Source organism: Perissodus microlepis, chromosome 6 (assembly GCF_051167445.1).
Source record: "Perissodus microlepis isolate ML-2025 ecotype Zambia chromosome 6, ASM5116744v1, whole genome shotgun sequence".
Lineage (NCBI taxonomy): Eukaryota > Metazoa > Chordata > Actinopteri > Cichliformes > Cichlidae > Perissodus > Perissodus microlepis.
The window spans coordinates 11,812,567-11,834,643 of record NC_140466.1 but is presented as its reverse complement, the minus strand read 5'-3'; the positions used below and the strand labels follow the sequence as shown (position 1 = coordinate 11,834,643).

General features: G+C 38.3%; 1 protein-coding gene across 1 annotated transcript in view; it reads right to left on the bottom strand.

Annotated features, from left to right (window-relative positions):
* Nucleotides 1-22,077, bottom strand: part of rbm20 (RNA binding motif protein 20) — a 33,857-nt gene that overhangs the window by 1,238 nt on the left and 10,542 nt on the right. The window contains exons 4-15 of the mRNA XM_084929922.1: nucleotides 15,333-16,377; nucleotides 14,877-14,941; nucleotides 14,443-14,552; nucleotides 12,880-12,980; nucleotides 7,635-7,781; nucleotides 6,668-6,799; nucleotides 6,505-6,584; nucleotides 5,706-6,408; nucleotides 5,539-5,625; nucleotides 4,836-5,424; nucleotides 4,426-4,491; nucleotides 1,324-1,445 (exon numbers count right to left, since the gene is read on the bottom strand). Coding sequence (XP_084786048.1) covers nucleotides 1,324-1,445; nucleotides 4,426-4,491; nucleotides 4,836-5,424; nucleotides 5,539-5,625; nucleotides 5,706-6,408; nucleotides 6,505-6,584; nucleotides 6,668-6,799; nucleotides 7,635-7,781; nucleotides 12,880-12,980; nucleotides 14,443-14,552; nucleotides 14,877-14,941; nucleotides 15,333-16,377 — 3,247 coding nt within the window. The remainder of the gene's footprint in view (nucleotides 1-1,323; nucleotides 1,446-4,425; nucleotides 4,492-4,835; nucleotides 5,425-5,538; nucleotides 5,626-5,705; nucleotides 6,409-6,504; nucleotides 6,585-6,667; nucleotides 6,800-7,634; nucleotides 7,782-12,879; nucleotides 12,981-14,442; nucleotides 14,553-14,876; nucleotides 14,942-15,332; nucleotides 16,378-22,077) is intronic.

The window sequence follows — 22,077 nt, the reverse complement described above, 5'->3', positions numbered from 1 at the left end:
CTCCGGAACATCCCCCAGCACCCTAACACCCATCCATGCTTTGTTTTTTCTTCAGACACCCTTTACAGGAAAGCACTTCACAATTGATCGACATAATCTCAGGAAGAAGAGACACATTATACTCAGTAAAATTAAAGTAATCTAAATGCTGATATAAAAATCCAGCCTCATTCTGAGAAGTGTCAGCACTTAAATCATTTATTTTGTACTGTCTGAAGATGAGAAGAGTAAAACAAGAATCAAAACAAAATCAAACAAACTACTAAACACACAGAGCTTTGACAGACAGCACAACTGTTTAAAACTGTTTTTTTCCTCCTTGGAATGTAATGCATCAAATGTGAAGGAAACACGCTCCCCGACCTCGCTTCAGCTGTGCTGCAAAGGACGAGGGAAATGTAAGATGGGTCGGTGCTGACTGGCCGGGAAACCTAATACAGTCGCAAGTTTACATGCGATGCCTATGTTCGTGCGTATGTGCGCGCGTTAGGATGTGACAGCAAGCTGTATATTTATTCTAGATTTCAATTTACGATTACGATCCATTGATTTTGTTAAAAACTTTTTTTTTGTCGTTTAAATTTGAGCTGTTATGAAATGAAAACTTAGAAAATGGGTTAAACGATTTGTCAAGCCACTAACGCCCATTAGAAAAGTAAATCCTCACATTTCAGGAACTCGAATTAGCAAACTTTCTCTCAATAAACAATAACAAAAGAAAACAAAAGAGACAAAAGAGTTATTTATTGCCAAAAGTGTCTTTGTGCTATCTGATTATTTAATATCTGTTATGTCTTCCAAACTAAATTTTATTTTTCAAAAAGATTATTTCAAATAAGTAGTTGCAGGTGTTAATGAATCATTTGCTCAGTGCATTGATAGGTAACACAGCCTCTGCAGTGGGGTTAGTGCTAAATTAAAAAATAAAGATAAGTCATTTTTATCATTGCAATCCTGTTTGGAGAACAGAATCATACTTAATAAAAAAAGAAAAGAAAAGTAAGTTTTATCCTCATGTGAAAAAGGCAAGGCAAATTAATATAATATGCACGTGCTGACTGTGGAACAAAGAGATTACTCTCTAGGCTGAAAACAGCTGGTGTAATCTTTCGTTAAGGCCACAGTTGATGTGGCCTAATGAATCCCTCAGTAAGGAGTGTGCGTCACACAGATCGACTTTATATGGGCATGCGGGAATGCCAGCACACACGGGTTTATGTCAGATACACTATCTCCCGCCATAAAGATTTGATGTGTTCATATAATTAATTTCTCAAAGACTGGATAAAAGAATGGAGGTGTGTGCCGTTTCGCAGTTTGTACCTGTAGGTTCCTGTAATGGACCGTGCTGCGGCAGTGAGTGGTCTTTGCAGTTTCCTCACTGCTGTAGAAAAGTCCGCAGAGTTTACAGTAGAAGCCGGTTCTTGGCACAACAAACTCCACTCCTATGAGAGAGCGAAAACAATAATTAAAATTTAATCCCTGACAAAAGACGGGACTCGCATGGTATTTATTAATGAAACCATTTTTAGAAGGATTTTGATCCAGAATCACAGTCAAGCCTCATCCCACTAATTTGAGTCATTCTACTCACAAATTTGCATAAGTTATGGCTAGATAATAATAAAAAAAAACAATTATAGAAGGTCAGTTATCAAACGTAAATTAACTACTCTACTGGGACTGGCTCGTGGGTTTTGCGGCTGACTGAAACCATCATGCTGCTGGTCTCAGATTACACATTTTCTTCTCTCTCCCCCTGGTGCCCTGATACCAAATTAACTTTGAACTAACTTTAATTGTAAATGGTTTTTTCCTGTACTGACTTCTTTCAACTCATAGTCTCCATCATCCTTTCTTTTCTTTTTATCCATAGAAAATACATAGTATTCTTTATTCTAACAAACATCACAAGGTTTTAAAATTTATTGTCTTTTAATCCAAATGTATCCTGTCCAGACGTGTTTTGTTTTTTTCTGCTTTCTAATATTTGTTCTATTTTCCCCAGTCTGCATAGGTTATAGTAACAGATTTAAGGGCACCAGATGGGTTGTAGCTGAAGGTAAACAGAGGCTTGGTTAAAAATTAAACATGGTTGGACCAATGAGCACTGAATGAAGCACACTGGGAGTGATGTGGTAGGTGGAGACCTTAACAGTTGCTTGAATATTCTGTATGTCAGTTGTAAACAACTATATCCTAAAATATATGAATTCAGTGGGATTAAGGAACTTTACACTCTCATTGCAAAAATGTCTTATAATAAACAAAACCCAGAAACTAAAGTAGTTTTCAGTCATGAACAATGTCAGAGGAATCAGGTTGTTTGATTTAGCCGAGGGAGAACCTGGATCAAGTGTATGGAGCAGGACACGTGACATCGAATCATTTGTTCTGACTCCATCGGGCAATTATCTGAGCTATTTGCACATGGGCACAATCAGACATCACACAGACTGAATGGAGCTGGCAAGGCAACAGCTGTTTAATGTCCAATATAACTCTACTGGACATTCGATGATAGATTTCCATAGGGTAATGTAATAAAATCACAATCTGATTTTGTGCGGTTAAATTCCATTGAAAGAATGGGATTATATTATCTAACAATAAAAGCGATCATACCCTGCCGGCAGTGAGTTCTTATAGTCTGCCCACTGCATTCATTTCAGACTCAAAGACACGCCAAATCCCTATTTTTAATAGCAGGATTAATTATGTATAACATATCTGTATAGGTTCTCAGTCATCTGTAGTCTTAAGAGCTTGCAGAGAAGGTGACTAGACTCCTTTAAGTTTTTTGAAGATGTTTCATCTCTCATCCATGAGGCTTCTTCAGTTCTGGACTTTAAAAGAAGTCCAGTCCCCTTCTTTTCAAGCTCTTAAGAATTATTTATAACCTAAACAACTAAAATTTAAAAAAACAATTTTAGTTAGCGGGAATAAAATGATTGCTGGACATATATAAAACATAAGCGCAATGATAATGTGCTCTTAAATAACTAAGAGCTAAATGTATTAAGAATGTTCTAAATAGTTGTTTGAGGCTTTGTTACATATTGACTCAGTGACTCAGAAACCTTAATTTGTTTCTGACTGGGTCCCACAATGATCCACATTTATTACAAATAAGAAAAAGGCTAAAAAACAAAATTTAAAAGCTGGAAACTAACAGGAGCCAAGCTGAATTGAAAACACATCCACCACACACACACCTATTTTCACTTTCAGGCTGGTAAAAAACGAACAAGATGGAAACAATCAGAAGATTTATCAGTATTCCATTGGTGTTAATGCACACAGTTTTTTTCTGGACACACATGCAACAGAAATAGCTGCACAATGCTTCTGTGTGTGCACTGTGCACTGAGCTCTGTTGTTGTTGTGCCACTCCAGGGCTTTTGTACAGTAAGTCTCTGCACCGCAGGCTGAAAACAGGCCATGTGCTTTGGCTGCGTCATTCTAGCTCTAATGATAATATAAATACTGATCCCTCAGGGGTGCATTTCACAACCTGCTCACAGAAATAGGTCAGCAAGTGGCCAAGCAGTTCCAGGCAATTAGAGTGCTAATGCAACAGATTGTCAGTGCCCTTACTAATGGTGAAAAAGATAATACTTTATCTTTGGGACTAAGATTATGGGCTCAAGACTCCCGCAGCTTTTGTCCACGATAATGATTAAATATAGCTGTGATAAGCAGGTTTTAAGCACACTGCTTTGAAATATATGGACTAAAGAATTTTCAGAACTGAGAGCAGACAAAAGCATGAGGATACACGCTGAGACTTCTGTTTCAAACCTTATTCTCTGACCATCAGGATATACTTTTTTTTTTTAACAGCAACAGGTGTTAACTGGCCTCTAACATACAACCAGGTTAATTTAAATGTAAATATTTTACAAACAATTGTGCAGTTGATCAGAATGAGGTTGTTAATTATTAACAAACTTGTTAGGAGCAGAGGAGGTGTGTGTGAGCTTGTGAATTTCTAATGCAATGAAATCTGATGGTAAACAATTTTTAAATTGTCAGCTCAATAGTACAAAATCCTTTCTCCTGCGTGCTCTGCAGGCTCCCTCACCTAAACCTAAAGTATTTCCAGTAGTGCAAATGCATTTGAAGCTGACCATGCCCTGTTGTGTGTTTTATCTGAGCAGCAGATTCTCATAAAAAGTAGTTTTGTTTTTTTTATTTAATCAAGTCTAGACTAGATTAGAAAAAAGGTGTTACTTTTTACTTTGATACTGCTGTAACTTAGTGGGTTATCTACCCAGACATCCAGTCTTCTACTGGTGACTTTTTTAGGTTGTGGACTTTATTCCGAATGATTGGAAAAACTTTAGAACGAGAACCACTCGCTTTCAGTGATTTTATCAGTTCAACAGTAACAGTAACATGGTAACAAAACTGTGTTATGCTTACCCAAAGGAATGCCGTGTTCACTGACAGCTCTATCTTGTTCACGAGATGGTGAGCGGGCCTCAAAGTCTATGAAAGGCATATGAGTTATGAGAAAGAAACGTACATACTTCTTGTTTTGTTTTTTGTATCTGGGTTGAGACAACTAAATAAGACACTTGTAGAAAAAATCTTCTCAGGTTACCCATCACGTAGCTATAATTACATTTATAACCTGCACTGTCATTTGAGACCATATTGGTGACTTATTCTAATGAGGTACAGAAAGAGGAATAATTTTACAGGTCTCACACTAGCTAGATGCTTTTGTCCAACAAATGATTAACAAAACTGTATAAGTTTAACAAAATAAGCTTAACAGCTACACTTGTTTGTTTTTTTAATAAACATTAATGTTCTCTTGTAAGCAGTACCTTTTTTATGAACATCATCCTGGTGTTGCACTCCATTATTGACTACTTCCATGACCTGTCCTACTTCTGGGGTCTTGCTGTCCTCTAATACACAGATGTGATTTTCCATAGTCTCTCCTGGTGGCCCGTTGTCGGCTATTTCACTACCTTCAAAGCATGTCTCCTTCAATGCAGCTTTAAACTCCTCACTGGGGAATTCACTAAGGTTAGCAACTGGTAACTCAGAAGTCACTGGATTTGTTTTCTGGTCTTCTGGTTTGGCTGAAGTCGTAACATTCTCTTGTTTCTCAGTTACAGTTGTTGCTGCCTGGTCTCCAGCATCCCCACAAGACTTTTCAGTCTCTGGAGATTTCTCATTAGATGTTGGCTGCACCTCCAAGGATGAGGAAGACGGCAATATAGACTCCTCTACTGATGGCTGCCCTGCTGAGTCTTTGGGGCAGGATGCAAACTCTTCCAGCTCAGAAAGGTCTGGCTCAATAATGGAATCATCTTCTCCTCCCACTTCATCTACAGTGACCAGTTCCTCCATGTTCTTAGGATACCAACACTCTTCATCTGTGTCGTCACAACTTTCCCGATCCTTCTCCTAAGAAAACAGGTCAAGAAAATTGTTTTTAATACACTACTTCCAGCTGGAAGCAGGAAGTAGTGTATTAAAAGCCAGAGCTTATAAGGTGTCATGAACATCATGTTTACTTACAGCGTCCCTGTCTTTACCACCTTCATTAGTTTCTTTTGTCTTACTGATTCGCTGAGGTGAAACTGATTTTTCTTTTGACTCGCGGTCCTGAAAAATTCAATCTCTTTAGTTACAAGAAATATTTGGCAGATGTAAATAAACAATGTACATTTACAGAAGTTACTCACAGTATTTTCAGTAGCATTTTCTTTCTCTTTTTTCTCCGCAGCCGTGTACCTCCTGCTTGTTTTCTTACTCCTGCCCCTGCCTGGTGAACTCTGCTTCTTATTTTCAGGTGTTCTGCAAAGTGTCTGATCAGCCATCTCAAATTCTGAATGCCTGGACCTAGAGTGGTAGTCATCACCATCCCTCCTCTTTGGCTTTGTGTCATGTCGCTGGTATGGAGGTCTGAGTGGCTTGTCTGACTTGTACACTTGTTCCTTGTAGAAATCATCTTCGATGTTCCTGTACGAATTATAGGATGAGCCTTGAGGGCTTCCTCGTGGGTGCCAGTCTCTGCCCCTCATCCCTTCTCCTCCACCTCCACCTCCTCGCTCATCTGTAGATCTGAAACTAAGATGATCTAAGGATTTTTGGTAGGTCTTTCGACGGTCAGGTGCCCGTCCACCATTAGGTCGATCATCATCCACGCTGCCCCCATTCCTCCACGGATCATCCCTCTCCCTTTCATCCTCACCCCTTCTTAAGTGTGACGACCACTCCCATGAGCCCCGGTGGGGGCCCATACCGTCTGAGCCTCTCTCCGGACCCCTGCATGGTGGCCCTTGGGGGCTGTGGGCTGAGCTGCATGATGTAAAACTGGGGCTGTGGGAATGAGGACTTAGAGAGTGGCTGATAGGGCTGCGAGAACGTGCTCGCTCTGGTACAAAGCTAGAAAGAGAAGATGCACGTTTTTGAGATTGCATTTTCTCCATTAGCAACTCAAAGAAGTCTGCTGCATGAAAACAAACATTTGAGTTTTCTTACTGTTCATGTTGTTGCATCTCATCCCTTTCCCGCTGTGAGGTAATATCCTGGATGATTGATTGAACATCTTTACCTGGTTTCTAAATTAAAAAGACTTATGGGTTTAGTAAATACCCAACATAGTGTATAACTGATTTTTTAAAATGTTTCTCTTTCGTTTTACCTTGAGTTGCAGCTCCTTGTACCTCTTAGACATTCGTATTAGAAGTTTTTGGTTGTTAATCATAGCTGGAGTAAGTTGGTAGTACTGAACCATGGCATGAGCTGCCTCTACATATGCCATTTCTAGAAAGGCCTGATGGAGGAATACAATGTTAGAATAAACATGAACCCTGTTACGAGAGGTTCTTTTTTCAGGGCTAATCTTCTCAAACATATATACGTTTCAGATGACAGAGTAGATGGAAGAAAATCTGAACATCATCATCCTCCAGTATCGTATTTCATTAACGTAATAATTCACTGAAACATTTTCTTTAATCTTTGCAACTAATACAGTGATTTTAGAGTGAATGCTTTAAATTTGATAGGGGTGATATGAATGCTGCAGGTCTGTTAAACGAAACCCTGGAGCCTAAGTGAGCTGTCAAGTACTGGTAGTTAAACAGCCAGTAAGTTATGACTAAGTGTTTGGTATCATATAACAGCCGTGGCAGAAAAGAAGATGCAGATAATAAAAAAGAAAAAAAAAGATCATTGGAATTTTACACATGTGCTCCATATAAAGGTAATCATCCAATCCGTAACTTTTCTGGCGGTAACCACTAAAGAAATCTGTGCAAACATAGCGAGATGCTTCATATATTTTAAAGTTAAGTTCGGGGTATAATTAAACACCCTGCCACTGGTATTAAAACCCCAGCGGTCAACTGTATGTATGACAAGCAGCTGCAATCAATCAATAAATGCTAAAATAAAGAAAACTGTAACCATGTGTCCTGCATGGTGCACATTTTAAGCACAGAAGTTACCTTTTTATACTAATGTAACAAAGAATTTACTGATCTGAATGAGCAATGGCCAAAAGTATAAGTTACTTTTTATATAGACATGTAATTGAGACCTAAACAGTTTCTGATAAACATGAACAACAAGTTACTATTCATTGATAAATAATCATTTTGTTTTACCTGATGTGTAGACCGCATGAGAATGTAATTGGTAACTTTGCCAAAGGGTATTCCCAGGTTGATGACATCAGTCTCCGTGCAGCTGCCCTCAGGGAGGTTGCATATGTGGACGACTCGACCGACAGAGGTCTTTCTGATCGGAAATGGCTGCAAATATGAAACAAAAATGCAATCTTTGAGCAACTTTAAATACTTTATCTGATCTTTCTTTAGATCGTTAAACTTTAAAACAGCTTTATTCTATTTGCAGCACTTGTAACCATGACCAGGATACAGAGAGCTGTGTTTATGTGTCAATTTTAGTGTGTCCCACAATGAGCACATGACTTCCCAAATGCAGAATGCAGCCACTGAACACAGGTGTCAGCCATGGAATTCAGTTATCCAGCGTCTCAAAGGTAAATATAAAAGATATCACATGACATTTCATAGCTTTAATTTCCCCTTTGACAAATCTTAGCAAGAAGTTTTTTTTCCTTCCTTCAGGAATTATGTGAAGCTAGGCATAGGAATTGTTATCGATCCTATCATCTAATTTTGGCTGATAACAAAAAACATATCTTCAAAACTCTGTGTCAATCTCTGCAATATATGAAAATCATGCATACTGTGTAAAATGAGTCTATCTAAGACTGCAACACTAACAAACAGACAATGTGTAAATTTCCCTCCTTCATACAGCCCACGTCAGCGCATTTATTAATAGATCCTTGGGAGCCATCCAGCAGTAAAAATTACATTTTGTTATTTTTTGGCATTAGAGACATGTCATTTTGCTAGGTCCAGACATATGACACACATCTCTCCAGGCTGTCAAGTATTGCTCAGCACCCACTTGTAATTCCTTTTTTAAATCTGAACTGAGAGGGGGTAATACAGAGGCACAATACACTCTTTTGTTATGGAAAAACACTAGAAACTAGACTCCAGGAACAATACAGATGAGGTTATACTATTTGTTTTGTACAAACAAATAGATGCTATAAAATCCTATGTCATTATAAATCGAATCCCTTATGTTGATCATCTGGTGTCCCACAGGGCTATATTGTGTGCTCTGTAATGTCCAGCATTAGGTCAATCATCTTCCACGCTGCTCCCATTCCTCCATGGATCATCCCTCTGCCTTTCATCCTCACCCCTTTTTAAGTGTGACGACCACTTCCAAGATCGCCGTTGGGGATGGAGACCATTGGAGCCTCTCTCTGGACCCCTGCATGGTGTCCCTTGGGTGCTTGATGTAAAACTGGGGCTATGGGAATAAGGACTTAGAGAGTGGCTGATAGGGCTGTGAGAATGTGCTCTCTCCAGTATAAAGCTGGAGAAGGAAGACAAGTGGAAGCTAAAGTGCTTCCTTTAGTAATTCTCACATACTTAGAGTTTGATAAACCCGTCAAATAGAGTTTTATAACACGTAAAACTTTAGTATTAAAACCACATAAGGTATATTGTAATTGATAATACAGATACCTGCAACTCTTATGCACCTTCTTTACTGTGACGGAGAAGAGTGAATCCTGCGTATTGCATCTTGCAAATGCGAAGCGCTATATTCATCATCAGACTAGCTGGTCGACATGCCGTTTTGACACCTCATGTTCCTTTGACATCACTGCAGAAAGCAGTTATAAATTCTCTTTATGCAGTCTTAATTCTGCAACCATTGTGCTGCAACTGCAACTTTTCCAGCCAGCACCCCTCCTCCTCTTTCTGCGTCTCTGGTTGACAAACCTGACCGACAGTTCCATGTGTTAGCCAGACCGGGGTCTCGATTCGACCCGGAGCATTTTTAATTTTGTCCAAGGAACGCCCAACAATAACAAAGACTTTACTTTGCTTGAATCTAGAGTGTATATAAGTCTTCGTAAAAAGCAACCTTTAAAATTTACATGTCAGTTTGGTGCATATTCTGTGCATACACAAACAGCCCAAACACAACATGTGCCATGTGACTATATTTTAGACAAAAAAAATTGATAATGCTATTAAAAAAAAAAAAAAGATATTATAACTTAATAGTTTCTGGCCAGCACAGTGACATTAACAACTTCAGATGCAATTATGATAATTCTATTAACAGCCACATGCCAGTTCCACCACCAGAACACATAAAGGTCAGTTCAGGATGGGCTCAATAAACAGATCCAGGAATAGGCTGTTTATGTCCCTGGAATATTAGTGAGAACAAGAGGCTCAGTCGCTGCTTGCTTTAGTCACAAATGTGTGATCTGTAAAAGTCAGGCCTGTGTCTGATAGGCCAGACAGTTTGACCACAGCATTAAGATCACTTTCAAGGTTGGCTCAGGCTTTGAACAGTAGCCGTTTCTGTGGAAGAAGTGCAGAGTTATGCCGTGTCGTCGACTACTCACAAGGAGACACTTTACACACAGCCTGGACCTCCTTAATGTGGTTTATTTATTTAAAAAAATAATTTGGATAAATGACAGAAGACCTTTGGTAATGTTCAGTGTTCACTAAAACTTAATTATCAACAATTACAATGCACAAATACATAAAGAACAGGAATGGAAGGAGTCCAAATAATCTTTTAACTGAACTGGCAATCAACCCTGACTGAAATAGTTTAATTAAACCCTTGCGAGTTTCTTACAGTTTCTTACAATTCAACAAAAGGAAACAGTCCTGAAAATATAGCTTTGCAATGTGTTCAGTAAATTGCAGTGGAATCTCTTCTGAGGATACATCTGCTTATTTTTTACAAATCAGGGTTCATGCTGCAAGACGGTCAGTTTGGTTTCACAGTTTCTCCCCACGTTCCTACGCAGAGTGCTCACAAGCCGATTCCTCAGATCACTTTACCAGTCTCTCACCAGTCTGAAACTTAACACTGCTGCCTGGGGGGTGTGACCCTGGGGTCTTTAGGTCTGTGCTCCATGCAGCAGTTAGCTGTAATCCTGTGTTTATCTCTGTTCGAGTTCTGTCGAAAGAAGCTACTGTGTTACTTCAGGCTGGACAGCTGACACTGCAGTGCAGAAGAACAAAAGTTGTGCATGCTTCTAATGTATGTATGAACCCACAATATTATATGTTGTGGTATTTTCACAGTTTAGTGGTTTACAAATTCCCTCATAAGCAAAAGATCCCTGGTTTGAGCCTTGGATGGGGCTGTGTCTGGAGGGACTTTGGTGTAAAAGTGTCAGATCCAACATTTGGTGGTACCTAAATCCCCTTTTGAATATAGAGCAGCTGAAAATAGCTTTCATCTTTATACTGGTAATTTTTTTTTCCTTTTAGTCTGGTCTGTATCTGAGTTATTGTAGTTTTTATTTTTCAGTTTTAATTAAACTTTGCTCACTTTTCAGTTTAATTCCCGTTTGCTTTTAAAGCGACCATATCAGCTTAATTTTTGTTACTTCTAAATGCTTAGTTTTTATTGTAGTTTTTGCCTTAATATGGTAAAATGGTGCACTTTTGCATTTTGGTTTTGTGACTCTTGCCTGTGAAAAGCGCTTTTCAAAATTTTTTATCCACTTACTAAAGTGTAGTTTTTATTTTTTATTTCAGTTAACTGCAACCACAATTTTTTTTTATTTAGTTAAGTGAAATTAATGAAAACAATTTATGTAACTTTTTAATTTTTTTCTGTGCAGATCTAACAACTAAATTCCTGTTACACTAAAAATGACACAGAATATCAAAACTTGTATGTGTGTGTGCATTTGTGTGATCCCTGGGATCTCGCAGGGCTTTAAAAACAATAAAACCTCACATGTTAGGCTTGGACAGGTGTGTGTTTATTGCAACCAACATTAGCTCATGTAGCACACCCTATAAATACTTCCACGCTAATAAAATCAAATCCTTTGTCAAAAACCAACCAAAGACGCACACGGCTTTTTCCATCACTTACTTCAGCATTCTGTTATACAGTTACCCTGGCAACAAAAAACAAACAGCTGCTTTAGAGGCGAAGGAATCTAGTTTAAACATTAAGGCATCCATCTCTGGATCGGCCTGTCTTGTCTTTGAATTTGACTTTGAATTTGTCACAAATTAACTTTAATTTAAAGTTACAAATTTAACTTCAAAATTTAAGGGAAATTATAGAAAGTGAGAAAATATAATCTAACAAGTTGAATGCCATGCTTTATGCATTATAAAAAACTGAAGCTAAAATAAAGTATAGACCACACGAGTCTGTACAGTGTGTTTGTGTAACCATATTAATACATATCCATGCACTGGGTGTGTGTTGATGCCCGCAGACTGTTGAAAGCTGCATGCTAGTCATAAGTGTAGGCTTCCCGAACGTTTGCTGGGTCTAATTTTGGTGTCCTTTCTCTTCACTCATCATCTGCACTGTGCTTTTCAAGAGACCTGCCTTCATGATGGACGCCTATCAACAGCTGCTGTTTTTTTAACCCCAGTCAAACACAGGCTCTTTAAGTCAGGCAAACTCACTGCAGGACCACAGTTAGGACAACTATCCTTCATCTATGCTCTTAGAAATACTTTAAAATCAGTGTTAGGATTAGTTTTTGCTTTTGCAACCCATTTGGTAACCCTCTACATTGCTAATATTAATTATGTTTGAATCCTTCAGTGTCATCAGGAGGTTAAATCTAAGTGTCTTTACAAATTAGGGTGCATAACCAGAAAACAGAAGTAAAAGAAAAAGTGTTCAAGCAATTACAAAAAATCTCTTATTCTTAAAATATAAATATATTCTTGAGTAAATCTGGATAAATGTTCCTTTGTATGTATTTGTATTTATTGCTGTTGTGCTCTTTTTTAAACCTAGGGCTTTCGTAATTCATGCGCTTGATAGATTTGGAAGTAGTCTTCTAACTATTAAAGTTCAGTGGAAGAGCGCTAACATGAAACTTGGTGTTGGGCCTGAGCGTCTGTCAACAAGGTGAACTGAGTCCATTCAATAAGCAGCACACATTTGGTGTTGATTCTTACTTATTCACTCTTTCTTGATATTTAAATGTCACATGAAAGAAGTGTAGCAGAATAAATGCTCAGAAAAACTAAATGAAGAGATCATGTCAAAGGTATAAGAGCCCTTTGAACATACTGTTGGATGTTCAAATGTAATTTAAAAAATCAAATTTGAATTATATATAATTTTTTTTATAGGGAGTGAAAAATCAAGAATTTCAGCTGCTTCTTTGTCACTAGCATTTTTTCCAACTTATCTTAACATTTGATTTATGTGCTCTGGGCAAGCTCTAACAAAGAACCATGTATCCAATCCAAAAAACCCAAACATTTGTCTGACCTTTGACTCTGGCTGGTGTGAGGCAAATCCTGTGTCTGGCGTGGGGTAAGTCTTCATGGCTGTAGCTGGCAAGTATGACATACTGGCTCCTGAGGATACATCTGTGGAAACAATTTGATATGGGAACTTACAACTGTCCTGAAACAGTAAACCCAGTGCGAGGGAAGAACTTTGCTTTAGTAAAGTACATTTTCAAACTGTTAAATATTTTGTTCAAAATGTTTAATATATTTTTTTATTGTTGCTTGTCTTAATTTCCTCTTTGTTCAAAGTCTTTTTTTTCCCCAACCAGCACCTAGCTGGAAGAAAAGGCCTTGCTAAACTCGTCACTCTTGAGAAACATCTGGGAAACAGTAATGATGCTCCACTGTGATGCAGATGTAGTTGCAGTTTCATTTGCATAACCCATTTTCACACAAGCCCTCTAGCTTTATAGATATTACAGATGGAGATGCAGCTGAGAAAGAAAATGTTTGATGAGTCAGATTGGAGTCTTCATTCTGCAGTTTTCTCTGCACCACAACATTCACATGGTGTCTGATTAAGCAGATTTCTGCCATTTTGGCCGATGTGAGAATCGTGCAGGCATTAGTCCTAGCTAACTCGTGGTGATTATGTTTTCTTGTCTCTTTCCCCTCATGCTTGAGCCAGTTGCAGCAGATGGCTGAACTTCCCTGAGCCTGGTTCTGCCAGAGGCCTCTTTTTGTTACACGAGAGCTCTTCCTTCCCATTGTTGTGTAAATACTTGCTCATAAGGGACCATCCAATCACTTGGATTTTAGCTCCAAAACTATTTAAACCAGATGGTTTAATCTTAAGTGCAGAGTGCCTCCACAATAGATATCCAAATGTTAGCTTCAGATTTATTTAAACCCTAAAGAGAAGATTGTCTAAATTTAAAATCAGTTGAATGTGCCATAGGAGCTGTAACTATGATGGAATAACCTCAGAACTATTGGAAATTGGCACACAGTACTAGCATAGTTCAAACAGCTACCCAGTCTTGGGTAGCTCAAAACACATTGTTTCCATTTTATTTAAAGACATTTCTTCACCAGCCTTCCAAGCAATGGGAATACAATACTGAGACCTTCTAACAGATTACTCATCCAATAAAAATTGTGTTAGGTAATTAATATATATTAATGCTGTATGGACTTGTTGGCAGTTTGTAGTTAGTAATTATACATAAGTGAATGCATGAAGCATATATAATAGGATCAAGAGAGTTTGTCAGAAAAGCAGTGTGTAGAAGTCTTCGGCTTTGTTGTGTTTACTGCTACTCCTCCAGCATGTACAAAAAAAGATGATTTGGCACGGTGCAGCACTGTTTTAGGACTTCAAAACACTTCATGCTAACTGCACGCAGCACTTCAATGTGTTAAAATAAGAAGTGTTCAATTATAAAAACATGCTGCCTCATGTCCTAAAAATACCCCGTTTCTCATAATCAAGTGATGAGTAAAATATCACTCTTACAGCAGGAGTTAAGACTGATGTTTTACACTTTGCGCTAATGTAAGGAGATACACAGCTGGTGGTGTTGGTGGTGGGTTATCCTACCTTGACTCGCAGCAGAACAGACTATGTGGTTCGTTCCTGCGGGGTTCAGACCTCCATCAGAAGGCCTGCTGACAGCATAGTGAGTAGCTCCAGCTGATACCACCGCTGAACTGCAACAATCAGAGACGGCTGATTTTAGCTGCCTCTCCCCTGCCTTGCTCGCTCATATCTTATGACAGAGCTCATATTCATAGAAAGATTAAGACAGCTGCATAAGAAGCAAGGAAAAGGAAACTAACATATTTCCAACTGCTAAAAGAAGTTTGCTCTGAATTGATCGACATCGTTTTAAAGCTGTGTAAAAAGTCTGAAACTCAGCAAAACAAAAACCACAACAAATCACATCAACACAGAGGCTTACTGAACGTCCTCAGTCATCAATGATAGTCTAATTTAGACTGTGCAGTGAATTTTTGGAGTTGTAAATGACTCACCCGTCATTTGCATACAACATTCGATTCTGGAGGTGTAGCTTTCCCTTCACGTGCTGTTCCCAGTCCTAAACACACGTACACACATAAACACTGTCTGAACATGTAGACTCAAACAGCTTAGACACAGGAAGCCCAATACTTGCCCTCCCTTAGTGGCTCTTAGCTACCTCCTTGTATAACCTCATGGCTGAAACCAATTAAAGAGACACCATCATGGACTTAGAGGCCATCGAACAAAAATACTTAACTACTGTATATTAGCTATTCTTAATATCTGCTTAATGCTCATTCAGAAAGTCAGGACTTGTTTAAATTTTGTAAAATCCTTCAAGCAACGCACAAACTTGTGTTTTAGTTCAAGAAAACAAACTTTGTTCTGTTCCTGTTTCAAATATACAAATGCATAGATTCATATAATGGTCACGTGCTAAGATTTACACTCATCAGTTTGCTCACCTTTAGGTTGTAGACCTTCTTGTCACAAATGCTACACTGGTGTGGCAGCTGAGTGGGTGTAACAGCATGGTAATCATTGACTTGATAAGGCTGAAGTGTCCTGGTACCTGACGATAAAGCTTCCTCTTTTCCGTGCAGGTGCTGGTAGAGTCCTAAAGCCTGCATGCCACTTGAACCAAAAGAGGAAACTGCTGCACTATTGCAGTTTAACTTCGTATCACGGGTTGGCTCCTCTGGGTTATATAGTTCAGTCCTAGGCCGAGCCGGCTGTCCAGCTGGTGTCCACGCAGGGGGAGGATTAGAACCCACATCCACCATACCGGTGTGAGACAAGTTGGTTTGACCTTGCCATTGCTCTTTATGTCCCATTGAGTTAAAAATGTTCATTTTCTGCTCACTAAACCCAGCTTGTTGTACTTGCATATCCTGCCTATAGAAATCTCGCTGAAGACCAACATTGGTCATGTTATTTGCCTGAGTATTGATAACTGTGGACAGCCCGTTACCAGCAGTGGCTGATGCTGCAGATGTCCCTCCAGATAAGTTGTACTGAAGTCGTCTGTCAGTGTCAGAGGGGTAAGTTGACCCAGACTTTTTCCCATACTCATTGCCCTGTTGACCCATCGCGTCTCCTCCACAAGGATGGTTCAGCCTAACATTGCCTGAATTTTGGTTGAATCCCCCACTGACCAAGGCTCCCAAGGCTGAATTTGAAGAGGGGAAACCTAGCACTCCTGTGGGGAAGGCACTCTGTTGACTTCCAACCATAGTTGAAGTCCGTAACTGATTAAACAAGGGCTGAGACATGTTGACATTGGAGAGAACCTGATTGAGAACAGTGGCCGCAGCAGCAGTGTTGCCTTCCTGAGCCAGTTTCAGGCGATGGAGGGTAAGCTGGGCCTGGAGCTGAGCGAGTTGGAGGCTGGCTGGAGTCAAGAGGAGCTGCTGGTTTTGCTGCTGAGGACCTGTCTGCGAACTGCCTAGGAGCTGGACACCCAACTGGAGACCCTTATTGTCAGCACCGTCCAAAGGTCCCGAAGTGATGCTGCAGGGTACAAAAGATCACAGATGTTTTTCAGGAACCTCAAAGATCTAATCTATTAACATTGCCTATGATTCTAAGCCTGTTTCTGAAGATTTGGGCAATTGGATTTAGTCTACAACTGTCTGTAAAGTGTCAATTACACATTAGAACATTGATTATACTTAATACCACCTACAAAAAGGATGTGAACATGTTTTTCATTTCTAATAAAATGTGTGGCCAATACTGTGATTTTTATGATATTTTCAGACCATTTTCTTTTATAGTTTCATAATTATTTACTAGTGATTTGCAATACTGCAAGGTTTGGTAGCAATCCAATACCAAGTAAAGACACAGTGAGTTTTGCTAATACCAAGAACCAATATATATACGTTTAACTTAAAAAGCAGCTTATATAGAGCAGAGAGCTGTGTCATGATTTATGACATCAATCATCACCAGTTTGCAAATTCTGAACACATTTTAAATATCACTAAAGCATTTTTTACTTTCCAGAATATTTAGTTCACAAAATAAAACACAGCTCACTAAACCATCGATTCAATCTTGCTAGTATTACTCCGATAACAATACTGGCTCAATATCTGGATTGATATGTGTACACATATTATTTACCACACCTATATATAAGTAACAACCAATGCTCTACAGTTTGCAACACACAGGGTCTTGTGTACAGAGCATTTTTTTTTAAAATTTGGTTTGCAAATGTTGTGTACTGATACCAAATAATGACACATTTTGCACAGTTTGCACAGTCCTTTGCAACAGCTTAATAAGCACTGATATTGTGCTTGGCTTAATGCCCACCGGCAGCTAATTTTTGGTTAGCTTTCATTACACTAACTAATACCATATACCGCTGGTATTACAAAGAAAGATTTATCAGATACTTCACAGTTTTTCTTTTCTTGCTGATATTGGCTGATTTAAAGTTTCAAAGTTTCAGCTTTAAATATTTACACACTTAAGTGCCCCACAGCTAATATCTGCACACATGGAAAATCTCACAAGCAATAAACCAGAAAATGAGAGTTTAGCACTGCCATTAGCCTGTTGTCATTGCTGCTGGGATTAAGGCAAACCAAACAATGTAATTACACAGCATTTTGCTTCTGATAAGCAGATTCCCATCTGCTTATGCATTGAAACAATGTCTTAAATCAAACATAATTCCCAAAGGTCCCAACCTAAAACTATCAGGTCTCCTGCCAGGTTCATTTCCATACTCCAACGGGTCACAGTTGTTTTTCAGGACCTACACAGTATAAACATTGTGGCTAATCAGTGTGCAAATGGACACAGACACTATGTTTTAACCTGTTAAGACCTGTTCATCAATTTAATTTTGAAACCTTTTGAAAGTTTATTACATCTCTATGGCACATATACTAGCATAATTAAAGCAATGTTATATCCATCTAAAGCAGCATATATTTGGTCCAGTATGGTCAATACTAACACATCTCCAGTCCATTGTTGACAGCACAGGAAATGTCATGTATTCTTTTATTAAGTCCAAGGTGCAAGGATGAAACAGAAAGGTAAGAAGACAATCAACTGAGGTATTCCCATGATGATGGCCACATGTACTGACACATCTGCACATCTCCTGAAAATCTCCCTGTCGTGTCTCTTTGTCAATTTCTGAAGGCTCAATTCTTCATATTTAGCAGCTTTTACAGGTGATAAAGAGCTGATAAAGTCTAAAAATCACACTGTCTTGGTATTGATTATGTTGTCCCCACATAAGTCAGTTTGCTCCATTTTGCAGTTAACCTGGGAGCTCATTTCATGTTCATGCTCACAGAACACAGAAAAACCCTTAAAAGGTCTCTGCAGACCTCCATTAGCAACCTGTGATATCCTACTCACAGCATATGAAGCGGGCTCAGTGTGTATCATGAGTGTCTCCTAAAGTAGTTAGGTATTGTCCGTTTGAATACAACTAATGCGTTCACATACTCAATCTGCCCCAACCGGGATGTAAGCAGCAGTAACACATGTGAACTCCCTCGACCAATGGCATGATTGGAGCCTCGCAGCAAGCAGTTCACATTAACATGTCCAGAATAACATCATCTGTTAATCCTACATCACAAGTACTGCAATCCTGACACCTTTCCTCTTGCCAGTCTGCCTCTGTGTGCCTGTTAGATCTGAAAACTGCTGAGTATGAGTTTGGAAGATTTTCCTGCAAAAATATCTCAGTAAAGCATGTCCTACAATCCCAATGTCCCTCTGGGTCTTAGTCAGTGCAGCTACCATCTCAATTTTGTCTGCTATAAGAAATAAACTGAAGAAAGAGACTTTCTAGACCTTACTCTCCATCTTGGCCGCAGCCTTGCATTCACAGGGTATTATCTTTAACTCATTGAGGATTTGGGATCTTGCAGTGTGGCTTTGTAGAGCTCAATCAGCTGATTACTTATGTAAATGATGTTCCACCTCCTGATATTATAGCAGCACAATGCAAAGAAAAAGCACTGGGAAAAGCAAGAAAAATCAAAGTTTGGGTAGCCAGAGTTCAAACGCAAGTACAAAACACAAACATTGAAATGAGCTAAAATATGTAGGAAAATTAAGTCCTGTATGATTTTTAATCGTAATATTTGCATATTAATATTTGATTTAACATTAGTCATCCATGTAAAACATAAATTCCATTTAATTTTGACAAAGATGTTGGAAAGTTAGCACCTGAGCTATCTATTTACAGACACAACAACACAACACAAACTGTTGTAATAGAACAACACAACCCACAAGTGCCATGACCCTGTTTCACTGGTCAGCCTTTTCACTTTCTGATGAATGCTCTTACAGGAGAGCTAAACTTAGTTGACTTGACTATTCATCACTTTATCTATGTTAAGCCCTTGACACCGGCCTGCCTGGCTGCTTCAATATTTGTGCAAACAGTCTGTCAGAGACAAAGAAGCGACAGCCATAAAACTTTGTTTACAGCAATTATGAAGCATTTGAATCTGGATTATTTGTAATTTTTTCATAAAAGGTAGTACTGTGCATAAGAAGTGGGAGATTATAAAATGGATTTTGGTTGTTCTAAACAAACAAAAGGCAAAAGGCATTTTCAAATATTAATTTATGAAACAGAATCTTGCAGAGGATTATCACCTTCATGTCTGTCATCCTGTTGGCTTCTTCAGTTGTGATATGGTCTTGTGACTACATCGCCACATCATAAACTTGTCATATCACAGCCATCACTCACACTTCAAGTGAGCCATAAATCATCTTGCTGTATATACTGTGGTCCTAAAATCCCACCTCTCCAAATGAAACATCGTGAGTTTGTTTTGGACTTTGAGAATATTGCAGTACACTTTGTGTTGAAATATTGTATTAAAGGTGGTGTATTTTCTACAGTATAAGAGTAATGGCTGATGTATAACACCATCAAATCATAAAAAAGATTACTAGTTCAATCAAATCTGATAATAAAGCATTCATTTAACTTATTATGTGTCCAAAGTGGTACATCACAATGAGTTAGTTCATCAGCATAACTTTCTGTTTCCAATTATTGGTCATACTCAGTGTTTTGGCTTATTACCCTAACTTAGTCAACAGTTTTTATTGTTCTTTGTCTGTAAAGCTCTTTGGAACTTTGTTAAGAAATAATCTATGTATTTGCAACATATACAAAGCAAAGTAATCCAGTACAGTCTGTGGAGTTATAATACCTGTGCGTATGATATTTTGCTCATCCTGGACAATTCACAGCTCCCAGTTCTTCTGACGATTGTACACACTCTTAAGTGAACAAGCATGCTGATGGAGAGATACACTTACACCATTCCAGCTTATGACTCAAAGCTATAAATACTAGAGTTGCCCCCTGCCATCATGATACACAGTGTCCTTAATAGGCTAATATGGACTCTTGGGCTCCTGGCACAGTGTGCCAGACACTTCAAACTAATCTTGTTATGACGATAGGGAATATAGGTGTCAAAATAACCTCAACCAGTTGTGGAAGGGAAGGGTTTAACACATAGATAGATAGATAGATAGCTAGATAGATAGATAGATAGATAGATAGATAGATAGATAGATAGATAGATAGATAGATAGATAGATAGATAGATAGAATAAACATTCAATGTGACTTTCTATATTTAATTGAAAAGTGGAAAAGAATATCAAGAATATTTAATAACTACAGGAATGGACAGGAAACGTAAATAGGAAGTTATAAAGTGACAAACAAACCTAATCTGAAGACAAATCTTTTAAAACAGCAAAAGCAAACAAAAACATACATTTCTGTTTAAAATAACCAATTTATCAAACTTTTCAAATGGACTAGAGAGCTTAGATTTGAAACATGCCTGTGCAATTTTCAAACCTAACACACTCTTGTACTATAGTATCCAAAAGAGAAAACAGTTGCAAATCATATATAAAAACATCACACATGTATGAAATACAAATATAATATTGATATTATACATTATATAAAGATATGATGGCGGCATGTATGCAGCTGCACAGCGCCCCCAGTCCCACAATTTTTTTTATTTTTATTTTGAAAATAAAGGGCTATTCTATTCTTTTCTATTCTATATTTGAATATTCAAATATAGACTATATTTGAATCATCCGCTGTGATGTGTTTTTATTTTGTTTCAGGTGGTATGCCAGTGTGTTTTTTGGTGTGTATTTGTTACAGTTCCCTGCTCTGAGTGACGCGCTGAAAACAGCCTCTCACAGTCAGAGTCGCAGTACAGATTCATAGCAGACAGCATTAGCTCAGTCTTCAGAATAGCTTCATGTGTTCTTAGCTACATAAATACATGTACAGGTTTCTATTTCGTCCCACAAGGTTTAATTTTAAAAATACATAATTCGAGAGAATATACATCAGAATTACGGCTATTTATAAACTTACGGAGCAAAGTGATGGCAGATGGTATCAAACAAGAATGTCTACTTTTTCATATGGCATCATTTACAAGTTAATTTGCTGCTAACTATGCATGCTCACTTATTCATTTTTTTCTGATAGGGAACCATAAGCTGTCACAAAAACATAATAAAGATTCATAGTGACCTTTTTGCTAAAGAAAAAAAAGGACAATAAAAAGAGATTAAAGGCTGAGTGTCATCAGCATATTTTAAAATCAAGTGAAAATACATTCCTTAACAACAGAAAATATGGTGTTTCTAATAATATAAACCAATATAAAATGCCAATAACCAAAACAATACAAATCCATTTTATTAAGAAAATATCTTCTCCCCCCACCCCCACCCCCTTGTGGACAGGGGCACATACGTTGTGCATTATGATGTCCTCCCCCATATTTTCACTGTAGTTCAAGAATGTAATTATTTCTAATTATTTCAGTGAAAAATTCATATGAATGTTAAAAGAAAAAAAGTCAGGTAAGCTCTATTCTGCACCTGGAGCGCTGATTCCTTGTTAATTCAGCTCAACAAAGCGTTATACAAATACAAGACCACATCCTAATGTCCAGTTAAAACTTCATTCGTGCATATGTTGAGAAGCATACGTAAAGCAGCAGATTCATAAAAATCAGCCAAAAACAGCTGCCAAGCAACTTTGACTGATAGTTGCTTCCTGTTCTATTTTAAAAACAATAATAACACAGTCGTTTGGGGCACATGTCAAACTACAACAACCACGTCCTCTCTGCAAAACTCACAATT